The sequence below is a fragment of the Opisthorchis viverrini genome, assembly GCF_000715545.1.
Source record: "Opisthorchis viverrini unplaced genomic scaffold opera_v5_11, whole genome shotgun sequence".
Classification (NCBI taxonomy): Eukaryota; Metazoa; Platyhelminthes; class Trematoda; order Opisthorchiida; family Opisthorchiidae; genus Opisthorchis; species Opisthorchis viverrini.
In genome coordinates this window covers 759252-778086 of record NW_008751667.1, presented here as the reverse complement: position 1 = coordinate 778086, position 18835 = coordinate 759252, and the positions used below count along the sequence as shown (strand labels likewise).

General features: G+C 44.7%; 2 protein-coding genes across 2 annotated transcripts in view; both read right to left on the bottom strand.

Moving 5' to 3' along the window:
- Positions 1 to 11140: 11140 nt before the first annotated feature.
- On the bottom strand, positions 11141 to 11347 carry T265_01034 (hypothetical protein; the record flags this gene model as incomplete). Its single annotated transcript, XM_009164977.1, has 1 exon — positions 11141 to 11347. One exon carries the CDS (start codon positions 11345 to 11347, stop codon positions 11141 to 11143), a length of 207 nt encoding a protein of 68 aa, XP_009163241.1.
- A 4741-nt stretch (positions 11348 to 16088) lies between these two features.
- T265_01033 (hypothetical protein) overlaps positions 16089 to 18835 on the bottom strand; it is a gene marked incomplete at both ends in the record, with an annotated part of 26500 nt that continues 23753 nt past the window's right edge. The window contains one exon of the mRNA XM_009164976.1: positions 16089 to 16188. Within this exon, the coding sequence (XP_009163240.1) occupies positions 16089 to 16188 (100 nt within the window). The remainder of the gene's footprint in view (positions 16189 to 18835) is intronic.

Below are 18835 nucleotides of genomic sequence, written 5' to 3'. Positions count from 1 at the left end.
GACAATCGCTTCCTTCCAAGCAGAGGGAGGGCGGCCTTCGTCAAGCGACTGACGAAACACCAGGTGTAAATGATTTGCCAGTGTGTAGGACGTTTCCTTCAGCGTCCTTGGATGGACCTCGTCGGGCCCCAACGCGCAGAATGGGTTGATCTTGTGCAAGAGTTGACGAATGTCCTCCACCGTGAAGACCAAGTCGGTTAGAGGCTGTTCGTAGTATCGCCTTGACAAGAGTGGATTGGATGAGGACGCTGGGGCTGAGTATAGACCTCAGTATAAACCTCAGATACCACTGTCGGTTCTCCGTTTCTGTCCCTCAAGGATCTTCGTTCACTCGGAATGCCATATCTGATAAGAACGTCTCACTCCAGCATGAACTTTCTCCTTGTATTCCAAAAGACTCGAGTTTGAAGAGCAGTGGAACCTGTAGGACTCGATCAAATGTTTTTTGGGAGTCAGAAAGTGTGTCATATAATATTGGTCTTTCCTCTTTGGCTTGGGCTAAGCTGTCCACAAGCGTGCGCATTTTCGTCTCCCAGGTGCATTTCGGATGTATCTGGATTACGCTGAGGGCACCAGGATGTCGGTGCCCAATTCGTTTAAGATGGTCCGCTTAAGGATGCGTTCCGTCACTTTGCACGGCTTACCAGCGAGTCTGATAGGCCGGTAGCTGTCGGGCGGTAGGCAGATACCAGTTTCGTGGATTGGCGTATCAATAGCCCGCTCCCATACAGAGCAAAGTTTGCCTCCATCAACAGACTGAGGTAACATCAGATACAACTACCTCGCCAATGTGGGCGACGATTCTTGCAGGATCCTTGGGTGGTCGTAATTTGGCCCTAAACATTTGTCGAGTGATTTTGTGTAAAAGGTGACGAACGCCTTCCACATGAGGCTCGTTTTTGTAACACGATATTATTAATTTTTTTCCCAATTTGTGTGTGGCATAACTTCACGCATGATCATACGTTTCCAGTCAGAGTGAAGCATGACTGAAGCGGACTTGCGGGTACCGGAAAGTGTGAGAAAAAGAGGATAATGTCATGAATAGTGGGAAATATCCGATGAAATAATAATGTTTCTTTCCCAACTTGTAGAGAACAATGGACTAGAGGTCCGACTAGCTCAAAGGAATAGCCGGCTGGCATGAAATAAAAATGAAACCATTGCTGGCCATGAGTGACCTCAGGCAGTTGGGTCAATGGCCAGAGTCACAATGAGCAAAAGTTGAAATGGAGATGGAATAACTCGAATAAGAAGCACATGGCGAGTTTCCTCTGAAAAATTTGGCTTAATCTGGAGCTAAACAGACTCACTGGTTACACTGTTTTTGGGAAGTCAGGTGCAGGGGATGGGTTGGATGGGAATATGGCGCTTATACATAAGGCGAACCAAACACCGTATACGGATTTGAACCTGTGGGAGACGCAAGCCGAACTTGTAGCAGAAAACCAGGCTGACCAAATTTGAGCGAAAATTCATCGGGCACGAAAGAACTCGTCCCAAAGATGGGACCGGATGAAAAATTTACTTGTAGTTGCGGCCAAGGGACTTGAGTGGGAGAGGGTTTGCGGTCGAGATTCTGAAAATATAGTTGCGGAACTGCCGGCACACTGGGTATGACAGTACCATGCCATCATTGCGCTGACGTGCTTTGTTTTATGGACAGTTTTACGAGGCGCTTGGGCAACTGTAGTCGTGTGGCGAGTGTCAGGAGGCATAAGATAAAACGGTCCCAATAGAAAAAATCTAAAATGTGATGACAGCAAGTTAAATCGACCCAGGAAAAGTGGACACGTTTTCCGATCTAGAAATTCAAGTACAAGTTGTGTCAGAGTAGGTGCCTAGCATTAGGAAGGTTAGAACTTTGTCGTCTAGATGGCTTGCAGGGGGGCCGGCTGTTGGACTAGTTGGAGCGGGCGGTAGATTTGTCTTACTGAAGAATCATGACATAGGGTCCTTGTGCAAAAAGAAGGGTTGATGTAAGCAGTGACAGTAGAAAAGTATAAAGCGGACAAGCAACAGGTTCCCGGGTAATTGATTAGTATCGTAGCACAACTGAGACCTACCACGTCAACCTAACAGGAAAGTAAGATCAAAGATCACCAGCCGCTGAGTCACTGCTCTCAACTCCAGAAAACGAATGGTGCATAGCAAAAAACAGCCATTAGGTGCTAGCTGTGACTGCTTGTAATCAGGAAATAATAAGTTGTCAGCATTTTATGCATATAATCACTATAGACGACAAGGGGGAAGAACTTGTGTGTTATGTTTGGGTGACGAAGTGGACTTGAGGTTGTGTGACCCAACTAAAATGAAGGCGACATGTCCTTGCACTTTGACGTTGGCCGTGAGCCTCGCAAAGTACCCTCAGGCCATCCCTGGGGCCTGTTTTTGAAACAAACGAAAGGACAGCTGTCGTTTGCTTGTATTTTTTGGTGTTGCAAGAAAAGTGACAGTCAGAACATGTCCAATTCAGCTACAGACAAACAGCAACGATCATCTTTTTTGTTCTTCCTGAATTAAAGGCGAGGCTCAGAACCACCGGCGATGGTCGATACATCCGTGCTACTGGAGGGGTGACGAGCATATGAACGCATCACGGAGCAACGTAACAAGGCTACCCGCCCTACAGGGCGTTCCCGTCTAGGACTGGATTCGATGGACTCGTTTTGGCCGAATGCACGCCTGCGAGATTTCCGTATGCTTAAGATGACGGCTGGATGATGCGACTCTGCTGCCTTACCATATCCGGTGTCCTGGTTCCTCGTTTTCCACAGTTTACATTGTCCTTGTCATGTGTCAGGCAGGGAGCCTCCTCGCCCTCCCGATTCGATGGACTCGTTTTGGCCGAATGCACGCCTGCGAGATTTCCGTATGCTTAAGATGACGGCTGGATGATGCGACTCTGCTGCCTTACCATATCCGGTGTCCTGGTTCCTCGTTTTCCACAGTTTACATTGTCCTTGTCATGTGTCAGGCAGGAAGCCTCCTGCTTCGCCCTCCCTCGTTTCGCTTTTTTCTGCCACCTTAAAGTCTTAACGATTTGATGTTGTTTGACATTTTTTCAAAAAGCAGCATTAACTGTGCTTCCCTGCTCGTGTCGGTCTAGGGATGACCACGTCTACACCGGATAACACCACTGTTTGTGATGCTGTGCTGTTTCCCACACAATTCCCTGTACTCACAAATCCACCCAGCCATGCTTTTATTTTGTCTGTAACACTATGCTCATGCCTGACGGTATGCCACCCACCAGTTGGGAATTTACACTATTAATACCGGATCATCCGTGCGTTCTCCGTTTCTGCCTCTCAAGAAGAGGCAGCCTGGCCGGTTTTGCCGGTGTAAGTTGATGCCCTCAGGCAGCACATTTTCGTTTTTCCAGGCAAAGTCCAGTATTGTGTCTTGTTTTTATGTTTCATCGGATTTCTGGAAAGGTATGGGTTAAGAATCTTTTGATAAGAGTTAAGCGCTCTCGCTTTGTGCAGAGTACAACGCACGCAAGCGCATAACTATTGTCTTCTAAAAGTACGACTTACAAGCTGCGCGTTATCCAAATCTTTCACTGGTTCAGATTATCATCGGCTGCGTCAGTCTAACGAAGGTGGTATATTTTTTACTTTGCATATGAATGAAGTGCACAAACGTTTTTAGAATGGGCAACACATGGCCCATCAACTGCCTTAGAATGCCAAAATTGCAATTTCACGAAACTAGGGCATTCGAGAGCCCCAAGTTACGCATATATTTGTAGCAAAAATAGCTTAAACAATCGGATCATTTCACTCAAACAAAAGATGAAGGGGGGCATTCGATGGAAAACTACAAAGCAACCAAAATATGCGATGTTTGATTACGAAGAGTACGATAGGAGCGAAGGTATGAAGACTAAATCGGTATAGGTATAGCCGTCGCGGTTGGCTACACTGGTTACCCGCTTTTATGGATTTATCGTTAGCAATCATGTGCGACAATCTAGAGGGCATTAGGTGGTTATTTGATCGTGCTGGTAAAGTTAGGCGGACAAATTTGAACCTCATCAGCAAAGTTCTTTTTAGAAAAGGTCCAAAAAAGTTCGCTTATGCAGGCGAACATTACTGAGTTACAGTTGGTTTCTAAAGTGAAGAACTTATCGTATTCATCACTAAATTCCCTGGCCTAAAAAAGCGATTTGTTGCAGACAATCTCACTAAGAGCCGACCAGGATCAACTTGGGTCCCCGAGAGGGAGCGACGATTTGAAATTTTGCCTGACCACCAGTGGCCGAATGCCGTGTGATCTAGCTGTGGTCCCGGTTGATTTGTACTCTATGGCTTCCAGGTTACACGGCGCGAGCACGAGTACTAAAAATTATTTCGTGCCAAAAATAGTTGATGCTGAGGTACATGTGAAAGAGTCGGCAACTGTCAGCTGTCTGATGAGCATCCGATTAAAATTAATCATTCAAAAGCGATTCCAGACAGCTCAGAATGCTTATATGAGTACTCATGTCACTTCCGAAGAAAAACGTCACTACCTTTCTCAGCGTTCCTCTGAGCCAAAAGCTGACATTATATGGCATGGTATTTAATGTAATTTAGACGGATAATCAAACGGCGCCGAGCCCTAGACGTACCTGCAAAATTTTTCTGAAAACAGTTCGGAAGAAGGGAATTTCAACATTAAGTTTTAGCATTTGATGTTGATTTATCGAATCCTTAAGGTCTCCCCACGCGGCCGCAGTTTCGTCGGAAGTTTTTTAAACGTACTCAAGGCCCACTGTGGGCGTGGAATTCACATTTTATTGGCTGTCAATGGCTTAGCGTATTAAGTCCGTAAAGACGGTGGTAAATTTTGTGGAAAAGCTAGTTCATAAGCGTGCTTTTTTGTATTGGATTCGGAAATAATCTTAAGCCCACATGGACAATATTTATGCCCTCCACGTCAGCGCAAACACAAAATGGAGCGACTATTCGCGACCGGTCAAGGAATAAGTTTTCTGTCGTTGCGACAGGCGCATCGCCGAACATGACCAAGGATTTCGTCACATGTAGCAAATTCTTTCTGTTTTTTAATGATGCTCAACGCGCGCTATAATGGGTGTACGGCAATGTTTAAACTTTAAGAATATACGGAAACCCTGATGGAAACCCTTGGATGCATTAGTGGGTTTAGGGCAGAACAGGTGGAAACCACCATAAACCGGTTGGTGCTCTCAAGTTCTGGTACAAATTAGACCCATTGGGATGGACTTGTGGGCGCACTTAACGCGCCCATCTGAGAAAAATGATGGATATGGTGAACTACGGGCAAGCCATCACATTGAGTATGGCAGTCGTGGTACCGTCATCGCGACGTCCTACTTGGGTTCGTGGGCAGCCCCGTACATGCACATCTTGGGCGAGTATCCATGTCCGCACTGTGACTCAAACTAGGGAAGTTTCGAAATGGTCTTCTTGGAAGCACTATGACGTGCGGCCCGAAATACCAGGCAGCCAAAAGTGGTCACAATTCTCAATCACGGTGGGGAAACCACACTGACCGATTTCAAAGGCGGTAATTGGTACTCAGATTGATGAGAACGGATGCGGGCATATGTGACTATGAGGGTTCTGCATTGGCTTAATTTTGCGCAACCGAGTAAGCTCATGGATTGCTGAGACATGAGATCAGAGAAGAAAGTGAGTACCTGGTAACGTTGCGTGTTTGTGAAAAGGACTGACCTCAGAATGGTGTGGTTACAGTTTAAAAAAGCGTGGAGCCTTTCAAAACGAGTTGTCTCTGTGATGTATTTAGTGAGCCTCTGTTAGCATTTTTTGCTGTGCTATCAATGAATTTTTCTATTCATATGGGAGTCACCCGGGATATATGCTACAACCGGGACAAACTCAGGCTGGAAGCACAGACGTCCGACAAAAAGTTGTTTCTATTGCAGAAGCGTTGCAGAAGGCGAATCACGAAATTCAACATACGGTAGGAGAATCTTTGTGGAAAAGGCATGCAGCTAAGGTGAGAGTTGTCGACCATGAAGTTTTTTGCGTCGTCCTGGACAGGAGATGCGCCAGTGAGGCCACTGTACGGAAAGATATGGAGAGCTTCAAACGCTTTCGTACACAAATCAATGTCCATCATGAGCGCTCTTTTGCCATTCCTACTTAATTTTGTGATCTACGAGACAATAAGACGAACGCCGAAGTGTCTTCTGAGCCCAGAGTTTCAAATATCTATTCAATCCAAAAGAGTGGGAATATGAAGACATTGTTCTTACTTTCGAGGAGGAGAAGACGCAGGTTTTTGGATGAACTGACCAAAGTCATCGCGTCTTTTGCACCTAGAAGGTTGTACAGTGGTGTTAATTCCCAACTGGTGGCTGGTATACCATCGATCAGGATCATAAAGTTTCAGCTGCGGTTTCAGTTACAGTTGATAGAACAAGTGGGCGAAAGGGTACAGTCAAGATAAGGAAGGGGACAGCTGCAGATGTGCCCTCAAACGGTGTATGGCAGCGTCATGCCATCATTGTACTAACATACTCCGGCTTTTGGACAGCCCCGTAACGGGCGTCATGATTGAGGTGGCCGAGCCGGGATGTGCAGTTCTGTGAGCTATGCTATTATAGTGCAAGAGATCCAGAGCGAACCGGCACAAGCAGGCAGAAAGGTGATATAGTTGAGGGAACCAAACACATAAGTACGGACGGGAGTAGGACATCCGAGATGATGGACTAATTTATCTGAGTTTGACGATAATGCATATAATTGCCGAATCCTGCCACCAAATCATCGATGTAGCTACGGCCTTTTAATTATCGCTAATGAGGCTAATTGAGCAACTGGTGAGCTTACCCTTGTAAACTCCAGTTTCAACGTAGACACCGGTCGGGAATTATGGACAACGGGATTTATTGAACATTTGGTGTGTTGGCCACTACAGCTTCGTTTAATTGCGTTGTATACACGAGTGAATGAGTCGTAACTGATTATGTTTTTCCTTTCAACAATCCCATCAAGTTTGAGCGGCCTTCTGAAACTGAGAACTGGATTGACTACACAATAGGTCTCCACCGATGCAACCAATAAGTAAAAAATGATTCGTCAAAGGTGGTTCTGTATTTTTCAGACATGAACTTGGCAGGTGGATGACATGCATGGATATGAAGAACCGCCGTTGGCCTTTGGACTAGTCTATTATTTATTGTTGGGCTTATAGTCAGCTGCAAGCACGGGTTCGGGCTCAGTAATTACTATAAACAGCCAATGTAGGCGACATTGAACACAGTTATGGGTATGACGGACTGTCGTAGACCGTTGGATTAAATGAACCTTCATAATCAGCCTCGCACACAGACGCGAACCTAACAGTTACTATAAGCAGTTGAGGCGAGTGAAACTGGCCACCGTTCCCATGATGACAACTTTATGACTTGTTCCACCTACGGAGAGTCATATTCCTAATGAAAATGATATAATTGTGTCGGTAATTCACCTACAACTACCTGCTGACGTGCACTGCTTTCAAGCTAGTTATGTTCATCCGGGAAAGGGAATCACCCACAGAGATAGGCCTCACATCTCCACCGCATATTTCCTGCTGTCGTCTGACAATGTCGTATTTAGTGGGAGATGAGCTCCGTAGAAAGGTTGCTAAACAAAATCATCTCATTTGTTAAATGGAGGAGTATGAAGCAATCAAACGTCAGTGACCGATTTCCCCGGGTGGAATTTGAATATTATATTCTGTAGGTAATATTTCACTATTAAAGAACACCAAAGAACACCAAAATATACTAAAGTGCGATTTCGTGTTTACCTCCCGTAAACCGTAACAAAATGTGAATCGGTGATGGCCCGTAGCCTTGAAATTTCGCGCAATCAAACAAAATGCTGAAAGAATAATATCAGCGGAGGGTGCAAACGGATTAGACTACTTCCCCGTAGAAGTTACAACTAAAAAAACCTACATTTCGGCAAAAATAATTTGGATGTGCTTTTCGTGAGTGGCCCGAATGACAAGACTAGTGTTAGCTGGAATATTAGCCGCGGGAGGTCCTTCACTCCTAAGACCAAGTGCAACCAACTCGGCATTTGTCCAGCCTGTCACTGCTTCTAAATGCTTAAAAACACAGAGGACATCGGCAGAAAATTTGAGCAGGATGCCTTAAAACTCGCATCCGTGCTTCAGGGATACAGCGTTCATCAACCTTGATAAAGTAAAGGGATTGCCGGGCATCACCTGCTCAATAATTTGACATTTGCATGGATTTTGAAGGTTCACGTGCAAAAGAAATGTCGTGAATATATTGGGATTGTTCTTCTTGATTGTCGCTCTTCTTGACAGATTCAGCTAAATAGAATGTTGCAGAAAACTTTTGGGAAAGCCGCGACGAGTTTTGCTTCTCTTGAGACCAAACAGGCACCCAGGCCTCAAGTTGAGTTCAAAATTATGTTGCACTCGAACAAAAGTTTGTCACTGACAGAGCTCGTTAGTCCGCAAACCAATTAAAACTATTGAGAATTCGAATGAACTCTCTTTGATGATATTTTAAAACCGGACTTACCTCGTTTAGCACTATATTCGAGATAATGCGGTAAATTTTCTTCCTCCATCTGCAGCATTTTATAATGGTAACAGGTTTATTTCTCATCTTGCAGAAACATGCTGACTGGAGCATGACCGGACATAGGAGCTTCTTTTGGTGGTGTCACGTTATTTATTGTTGATAGGCAATGGGTTAGGTAATGATTATCGGTCAAATAACTGACGATTGATCGGTCCACTAATGTTTGCTCGTGTGGTGGAGGCGAGCTGACGAGGGACGTTACGCATGCAGATTTACCTCCCGTAAACCGTAACAAAATGTGAATCGGTGATGGCCCGTAGCCTTGAAATTTCGCGCAATCAAACAAAATGCTGAAAGAATAATATCAGCGGAGGGTGCAAACGGATTAGACTACTTCCCCGTAGAAGTTACAACTAAAAAAACCTACATTTCGGCAAAAATAATTTGGATGTGCTTTTCGTGAGTGGCCCGAATGACAAGACTAGTGTTAGCTGGAATATTAGCCGCGGGAGGTCCTTCACTCCTAAGACCAAGTGCAACCAACTCGGCATTTGTCCAGCCTGTCACTGCTTCTAAATGCTTAAAAACACAGAGGACATCGGCAGAAAATTTGAGCAGGATGCCTTAAAACTCGCATCCGTGCTTCAGGGATACAGCGTTCATCAACCTTGATAAAGTAAAGGGATTGCCGGGCATCACCTGCTCAATAATTTGACATTTGCATGGATTTTGAAGGTTCACGTGCAAAAGAAATGTCGTGAATATATTGGGATTGTTCTTCTTGATTGTCGCTCTTCTTGACAGATTCAGCTAAATAGAATGTTTCAGAAAACGTTTGGGAAAGCCGCGACGAGTTTTGCTTCTCTTGAGACCAAACAGGCACCCAGGCCTCAAGTTGAGTTCAAAATTATGTTGCACTCGAACAAAAGTTTGTCACTGACAGAGCTCGTTAGTCCGCAAACCAATTAACTATTGAGAATTCGAATGAACAACATTTGATGATATTTTAAAACCGGACTTACCTCGTTTAGCACTATATTCGAGATAATGCGGTAAATTTTCTTCCTCCATCTGCAGCATTTTATAATGGTAACAGGTTTATTTCTCATCTTGCAGAAACATGCTGACTGGAGCATGACCGGACATAGGAGCTTCTTTTGGTGGTGTCACGTTATTTATTGTTGATAGGCAATGGGTTAGGTAATGATTATCGGTCAAATAAGTGACGACTGATCGGTCCACGAATGTTTGCTCGTGTGGTGGAGGCGAGCTGACAAGGGACGTTAGCGCATGCAGATTTGTGCGGATAAATAATAATCGTTGGGCTCCCAGGCCAAAATGAGGGTCCGCTTGATGCACTGAACGCCTGATATTATTGTCTTCCCTGCAACACTTTTGTTGGTAGAATTTTCCTGGAAAGTGGGGTTTGAGGTCAGCGAGTCAACAGCCTGGCAGGACTATTTGCGGGGCACTTGTACGGCCAGAGTTTACAGAAAATGGACCGTAAATGCCCACATTAGTTGCTGCTGCTCACTGAAAATTCGCTTGGGTCTAAATTTGGCTCGCCCAAATGGACAACACTGCCCTTCGCAATCCAGTTATATCTGCACACTTCATGGCGTGCCCCGCACAGGGCCAAGTCTCTTAGAAACACTTTGGTCAGCCTAAAAATCCCGGTTTTTGGACCACCAATGCAATTCGGACGATGTTTAGCGTGTTTCACTCATCCAATGTCTTAATTAAAGGGGGCCATCAGCTCAGTCTTAAACTCACAAATACCATCAGATCCGTAACGTATCATCCATGTCTATTCTGCTTTCCATGGCGGTTTCCTTAGCAAATTTTAGCCGTTGTTTATGTGAATCATTACGGCCGTGGATGAGAATATCAAGGTAGGGGGTTACCTCATGATGCTTGTCGTAAAGGAGTGCTGCCCCCGTCGGACCCTGTTGTCTGCTTTTGACATGCGCTTTCAACTTTCCGCGTCCATTCGTCCAACCCCCCAATTTATCCTATTCTCCGACCACCACACTATTGCTGCACACTTGCAATAACAAGATAAAGGTGCCCATGAGCTCCTTCACACGTTTATTTCACATCTTTTGACAGTTTCTGTCACTTGTTGCCGGTCTCATAGAGCGGAATTCATGTACACCGCCTAGCTATTACCAGTGGGGCCTTCCGTGAATCTTATCCTTTTAAGAATGGTCCATTCAGTCGAAGATGTTTTGAGCCGCATGGCCTAGCCATAGCCGCTTTAGTGGCAGCTTTCCAATATCTGTTTTGCTGAAACTTTTGCACCAGGGACATACGTCGGTCAGGGATTTATCCTATTTTATTTCATGCATAGATAATTGTGAAACCTTACAGAGTGAGGCGTCGCTGGTATAATTACTCCCTTTGGATACCAATATTACCGTCACTTTTGCCGCCACTTATAATGTGAAATTGTTTACTAAACTTTCAGCTGCTTGTTCTAAAAAATATGAGCGGCTTCAAGCACTTTCTGAACTTAGTCCCTGGCCCTCTATTCATGTACAAACATTTGGACCCGGAGCGTTTCTACCATGTTCGTTGCACATGATACCTATATCTTGTACACTAGGAGGTAATAGAATGGCCGTGACTTTGTTTGCCTTGTTGCGCAGCCACTAGAGCATGTAACCTGCTGTACGCGATGGGACGATGCGAAATAGGCGTGACATGTCCCATTGCATGAGATTTAACTTTGGCCTTTGAGCCCAGCAAGGTCGGCGAATCCTTTGACAAAATGGTGCCAAGTTCCGGCCCAATCATTTCATCTTCCATTTATTATCTTTGGGGATCCGTTAGCCCAAATTTTATGGTGATCATTGGCCGCACAATGCACTTATCTACAAAACATCTGCGACTGGAACAAAAACTTTCTACACCAAAATTTGCATTTTGTTTTAAGTATGCTCAAACCAGAAATCATTTCAGTCTGCTTCCATTGTGTTGCAATTTGTTTTAATTATTCTGACTTTCAGATTTTTGGCTTGCATTCAACTTTGAAGTTGCTCTACCAAGGCGTCAGGAGAAGGACTAGCCTTAGGCACAACTTAAATTTCTCTGAATCCGTAGTTCGATGGAGGAAATCTTTAACATAATATTTCACTATTTGATTGTATATATTCGGACCCTTAAAATCACATGCGACCGCAGTTTTATTAGGAAGTGTTTAAACGAACTCAGAGTCTACTGTGGGCGCGAAATTCGTATTTCAGTGGCTACCTGTGGCTTCGCGCGCTTTCTCTGTGAAAACGGCGGGAAATTTTTTAGGTAAGCTGGTTTCTTCACGTGTTTCCTTCTGTACTGAATTTAGGAATGATCTCAAAATGACAGATAATAATTACGCCCATTAAGTCGGTGCAAACTCGAAACATAGTAACTCCTCGCAACCTGTATATGAGAAATTCCATCGTTGAGGTAAGCGTCCTGCAAAAGCTAAGGAGTTTGTAACAGCTAGTAAGTTTTTTTCATGGTGGTTTATCTTTCATGGTGGTCAGCATACTTTATGTCTGGCGCAAGGCAAGGTTTGATCCTCATCTATATACTGAGACACCAGTAATTCAAGTGAATGAACTATCGGGTTTTCTGGACAGAACAAGCAGCTAAAACAATAATTCGGCCACTTTTCTCAAGTCTTTGCGCAAATTAAACGGACTGAGGTGGTTTGTTGCACGTAACACCCATCTGGGAAATATCAAAGATATATTGAGCTACGGGCAAGCCGTCAGACTGGGTACGGTAGTCGCGGTACCATCATCGTGAAGCCGTACTTGGGTTCGTGGACAGCCCAGTATATGAACCGAGTAAATGAGCTGTTTAAGGTCGACATTGCAGTTGATATTCTTGTATCCATCGAGAATCCATGGTATTTCATTGCAGGCACCTAAATAAGGCAATAAGATAGCCGCGTTTACATTGGGGACGGTCCGAGTGGTTAGAGCGCGAATTTACTGACCGAAAGATCTGTGGTCTGAATCCGACCTCTGCCTCTAGAATTCACCTGTCTAGGCTTGGGCAACCTGGCATTACCCCAGCCCTCGTGCAACCTTCGGGTGGCGTGGCAGTTAGGCACCGGAAAGGCGCTACAGCTGGACATTGGGGACTCAAAATAGGAAAATGCCTTAGGGATGCTTTCTAGACAGCACTGAATGTGAGTTAGAATGCCACATTATATAACAAATACTCGAACACTCACAATTTCGACCTATTTCAGCGAGAGAACTCTGCCCGATTTCAAGAACGATAATCGATAATTAGATGCAGATAATAGGCGCGCAGTCGATGCGAACTGTTGTGGGCATATGTGATTATGAGGGACGTGTACTGGCTAGAATGTGTACAAACAAGATGGCTCGGAGCTCGCAGAGATCGGAGAATTCTCGTGGTCTAGCGTGTTTGTACAATGAGTAGACGTCAGAATAGAGCTGTTATAGTCTAAAGAAAGGCATGGAGCTTTACGAAACCAGTTGCCACTGAGGCGTTATATCGCATGTATTTGGCAAGTCTTTGTTGGGTTTTTTGCCCTTATATCAGTGAATTTTTCGATTCATAGGATGATTGCTCGGGATATATGCCACAACAAGGTCAAGCTCAGACCGCAAACACAGGCGCCCGACAAAAGTCGCTTACATTTTGGGCACAAATGTTTTTGGGTAAACTGACTACAGTCAACCTGTCCTTTTTTGTGAAGCAAGGAGGGCCACAGACAATCGTCGCCGCTACTGACTGGCAGGGGTGTTTAAAGGGGTGTTTAAAGGGGTGTTGGAACGTGGCTTGAAGGAACAAGGCGGTTGACACTTGCGTGCTTTTGGGCCATAAGAGTAGTGATACTGGCACCAAGGGGGACGGGCACGAGATAACGATCTGGATCGTAAACGTGGTCGATGCCTGTTGATCTCTAACCGCTGCAGGCGATCGGTCAAAGCGTCAAACTTGGCTTGTAGGTGCGATATAGAAGCAAGAAGCGGGTCGGAATCTGTGGTGGGTGCAGGGCGGGAGACGGAGTTTACGGGGTAACTGGGGTGTGTTTCGTGTATCTTATCTGCCATTTGGGTTAGCTGCTCTAAGCTGTGGTCATCAACGAAAGCGCTGATGACGCGGCACATGGAGGGTGGGAGTTTGTCGAGCCATAGTTGGTCCATGATCTCCTCTGCTAGCTTACGGCCGCAGAGGAGACTGCGCATGTGGCGAAGCATTTGTGATGGCGATCTGTCCCCAAGTTCGACAGTGGTGAATAGATCTCGTAGCATTTTGTTTTCTGATTTCCCCGTCCTAATTATGACGGCCGCTCGAAGGGCGTCATACGGATTTTCCTTAGGAATATCTTCCAACAGATCTTCAACTTCTGTTGCTACATCACAAGGAAGATTCTGGACAACATAGGAAAACCGGGTGACTTGGGAAGTGATGCGTCGGGTAGCAAAAACGGCCTCCACCTGATGAAACCATACCCTGGGGTCGCGTGGATTGTAGTCTGGCAAACGTATGCTAATTGCATTCTCGACTAAATCCGCTGAATCAAAGTGTGTCTCCATAATTACCGGGCAAAAGAAAGAAAATCACGACGACTTGAAAGAAAAAGCTTTCAAAAAAATATCTAGAAATCCTGGGGCTCACCAAATTTGTAGTGATCTGGCTACCCAACAAGTTAGTTTACCAGGAGTGTGTGGCAAAGAAATAAAAATGATTACGCCAGGTTGGGTACACAAAAATAAAGAGATCAGACGGAACAGACTCACCAACAATTGTTCTCTTTAAAATAGTTCGTCGTTGGCCCAGGTCAGCGAATAAACACTAATCTAATTATGTTGGTCCAGAGGTCTTCGTCTGAACAGTTCCCACATATAATAGATTCCGAAGATGTCTGAAATTTTTTGGTGCCAGAGTTAGTACGTGAGACTCGCGAATGACCGCTGCAAGCGTGAGCGAAATCAGAAGAGAGAGTCGAAGCACGTGACCACGCCTGTATTCTGTGAAATTGTACAAGTGCGCGTTTTTGTAGTTTTTCGTATTCAAACAAAAACGATTATGCAATTGATGAAATACGTAGTGTTATAATGGAAGTAAAGGTACAAAACGCCACAGTACCCACAAGGTATCACTTTATACGTTTATTTTCAGCTCGTGAATGGCTTACCGTCAGGCATGATCATAAGGTTACATTCAGGATAAAGCGTAAGTTTTCAATCAATGGAAAGAAATCGGAACCGATTGAGAAGTTATCGTTTCAGAAGGACTTGATAAACAATCAGTGGTTTTCCATTCGTGCCACGTTTCGCTTTGAACAGAAAAGCTTCATCAGGCTCCAGTGGGTCACCAAATTTGTCAGGTTATAGGACAGACGGGGAACCAGTCTTTAAGTCCGCTTCAGATTACCACACTAGGTCAGTGTTGAGTGTCAGTTAACGGCTATTGTCGGTTGGTGTGGTTGTCAAAAGCTTGCTTTGGTGGATTGGGGGAGTTTCAAATCAGTTCTGATCGGGCTTGTTTCCTTGCTCTTCCACTTCAGGATACTTCAATTGACGACTCGCCTTGAGTGCCACTTGTAGATTTTTCTTGCTCTTTGTGGTTGCTTTGGTGGATTGGGGTACGGTTGGCAAAATCCAAGCGAGAATGGCTTGGGACCGCTATTATTCCATATAAACCAGGGACATCGGCGCTATTCGAAGGATTCTAAACACTACTTACAAGTATACACCCCTCTTTAGTTTCAAGTTTGCTGAGCGTAATAATGCGTATCGTTGCCGGATCCCGCTATTGAATCACCCATGTGCACACGGCTTCCTTGTTATCGCTAGTTGGACTAATTGAGCAAGTAGAGAGTTTACCTTTACAGCAGTAAGACTCCAGCTCAGCGCGGACGACGACCGGGACTTGCGGACTAAGGGATTTGTTGGGCACTTGGTGAGTTAGCCTCCAAAACTTTCTAACTGTTTATTTTAAATGATATCGCGGAAATGTGTACGAATCGTAATTGATTGTACATTTTTATCAGAAACCCTATCGAGTAGAAAATTGAGAACTGCAGTGTTTGTTCCTGTGCAACCAATAAGTAGAAACGTGTTTTTTAAAGGTCTTTGCATATTTTCAGGCATGGGGTTGGCAGGTGGACAACATATGGATACTTGAGACCGCCGTTGGTCGTTTGATTGGTCTATTATGTATGGCTGGGGTGTTAGGGACGGCTACGAGCATGTGCACGGGCCCGGGAGTTACTATAGGTGGCCTTGGCAGGTAACAACGAGTAAAGTTATGAGCATGACGGGCAGTTGTTGGCCATTAAACTGGGCTAGTGAGCATAATATAGGCCTCATTATATATATTCAGCGCCGCCCATCGACACGTACCCAGCAATTACAATAAATAGACGGGCAACTAGCAATGGCTACCATCATCATGTTGACCGCTTCATGGCGGCCACCATCTATAGAGCATCGTATTCCTAATGGGAATGATACCATTGTGTTGGTAATTTATCTGCAGCTATCTCGTGACGCTGTATTATCTACAGGCTAGTTATTCATATCTGGGAAAGGGGATCATCCGCAGAGATAGCCCTTGCATCGCCACTACACAGTTCAACCTGCTGTTTAACGATACGGTACCTAATGGAAACTGAGCTGCATAGAAAAATGTGTTGTGAAAAAAGTTCGCTGAACAAAATCATCCCATTTGTTAAATATGGGGTGAATTTGCATTGGATAGTTTGTAGATGTTATTTTATTTTTTTATAGACACCGAAAAACGCCAAAATATGCTAAAGCGCGATTTCATGTTTTATCTCGCGTAAACCGTTTACAAAATGCGAATCGCTGATGGTCCTTGACCTTGAAATTTCGCTCACTTAAACAAAATGCTTCAAGCAGCATATCACCGGAAGGTACAAGTGGATTAGAATAACTCACCGTTGAAGTTAAAAGTTTAAAAACCCTATAGGTTGGGCGAAATAATTTGGTTGTGCTCCTAGTGAGCGACCATAAGTGGCTTTATATATGTTTCTTGAGACGCTGTAGGCTGTATCCTCTTCATCCTTCACGGCGTTTGAGAATGTGTTAAATGAATGCATGAAGGATAGGTATATGGTATTTGTGCTTTCGTTTAGCGATCAAAGCGTTACGAATAAGTATACTGCAAATGCAGCTGGTGGCCCGCAAGACGAACGAAACTTCGAGGTATCGGGAAAAGCATGTAAGCTGAGAGCATTTGTGAATAGCAAACGGCACACGTAGTTCTGGATGTCCAGCGTTTTTACCTACGCTGGCAGAGGAACCATCTCCTGGTCACCCCTTACAGTGAACTCAAGTATGAGCTTCCTTAATTTTTGTGCGATTGTGCTAACCAAAGAAGACTTGGGTACGACCGGGGCACTGCAAAGTGTGGATCGCCGTCGTGTAAACTGCGGCGGTCTTTGCCTCCCTGTAGCAACATCCTGCTCCACACTTCTTATCTAAGCCCTTAAGGTACAAACTGGAAACATCATAAACGAGAGATTCAGCTGGGTTCTAGTGAGTCTCTTGAAAAAACGAATTAATTTGCAAATGATTGTATTCCGTTAATTTCGTGCAATTTGGTTTCAAGCAGAACACAAGGTTGACCGAAACTCGGAAAGTGCGCCTCTTTGAAGAGCCCAAAGAAGGACAAAGCCGGAAGTGGGCTGTCGATGAATTTTTCTGCAACATTGTGAGTTGCGCATTACGAATAAACTATTAGGGAGTTTCGCAAGTAGGATGCTCGCTCGTGCTCTCTTGATACTTTATGTACGGGTTTCCGATACGGTTTCAGAGCGCGGATGCAAGATCAGAGTGCATCTCTGAGCTCAAATAATTTGCACCAACGACACCAACGACTGCGCATTTCGGGGGATTTTGCAGCAGCTGCTGCGCCGGGTGCGCGATTACAGGTCTCTGAGTTTGCAGTCAATGACTGCTTCGCCGGGTTGGATGTCCATAAACAGTAAGATTTGAGCTGTCTGCCTGTCTGCCTTCATAAAAGGTGTTCAGCATATCCGTTTTAGTGTCTTCTTAAAGCCCACTTATGCACTGACTACTTGTTGTCCCGATTAGGCGGTAGATGTCTATCAAGAACTGATCACTACTTCCAAAGGGATAATCACCGCTTAGTTCACTACTGAACGCTCGTGCTTAGTCGCAATAGCTGGAGAATTCAAAGTAGAAGCAAGCCACCTGAGCTCAGCGAAGACACCCTTCAACCGAAAAACCAAATTCTTCCAGCCCATTTGGTTACCTCTCGGTAGCAATGAGTTTAGGCCGCATGAACGCCATCACGCGTAAGTATCTTACCACTGTACGCATGCAAACTCCGTTGCTAGGCCACAACACGCTGGTGTACAATCCATAACGACATTTGAAGTCTGCTTACTGGAGCTGCCCACGAAGACTTCATTACCGGAGCTACGTTTGCGTTGTAACAGTTGATGACGTAAACAATAGTGGAAGATAGTTTTACTGACATGACAGAGATTCTACGGACGTAACAAATTTTTGCCAGCGGACTTGTTTGTTTAAGGTTGAAGTTCGCTGCCAGCCTTGAATCTGGGAGTATTGTGAAATTATACTGTAATTTATTTAGATAAAATTCGATACAGCTTACCATCATCGTCCATGAGGCGTTAAAATACGTACGATACCTGTATTGAGTCTTCAGTTTTCTCATTCTGTTAGTCGCGCATAACTAATAGGTCACCTAAATCTAGTAAGAAATTACTGGTTTGACTTCTATCCTTCAACATTTCTGAGATGATTATACCCTAGGAAACGATCGCTTAATCAATGCATGGTCTGCGGTGTCATACTAGCGTGCGTACCGATCCACTTTTCCAGGGCGGTAGAAAACAGACAACTTGAGGCGCCTAAAATCCAAGACTAACCAGCTCCGGCGCAATTTCTCACCGCCAATGACTGCCAGTGATGCATCCAGTTTACCATATTTTGCCAAAAATATTTACTTTATTGGACGTAGCACATCATCCATAAGTTTTCTGGAAATCTTGCGACAGCCCATTACCGGTTTTGTCCCCCTTGGGGCTCACCATGTGGGCGCAGTCTCCGAGTTTATACATTTGCTGAAAACATAGCTCATGATCATAATTATGTTGTTGGCATTTTTTGTTATTGATCGTGATGTATTGCGGTGGCGTTGCATATGGGAAAGCCAAGTTTCTTGCATAACCGCAGCGTGTGTGCATGACTGTAAGATGAATTTATCATAGGGGAATGCTTTAACAATAACGGTCTTCAGATTGGCTTT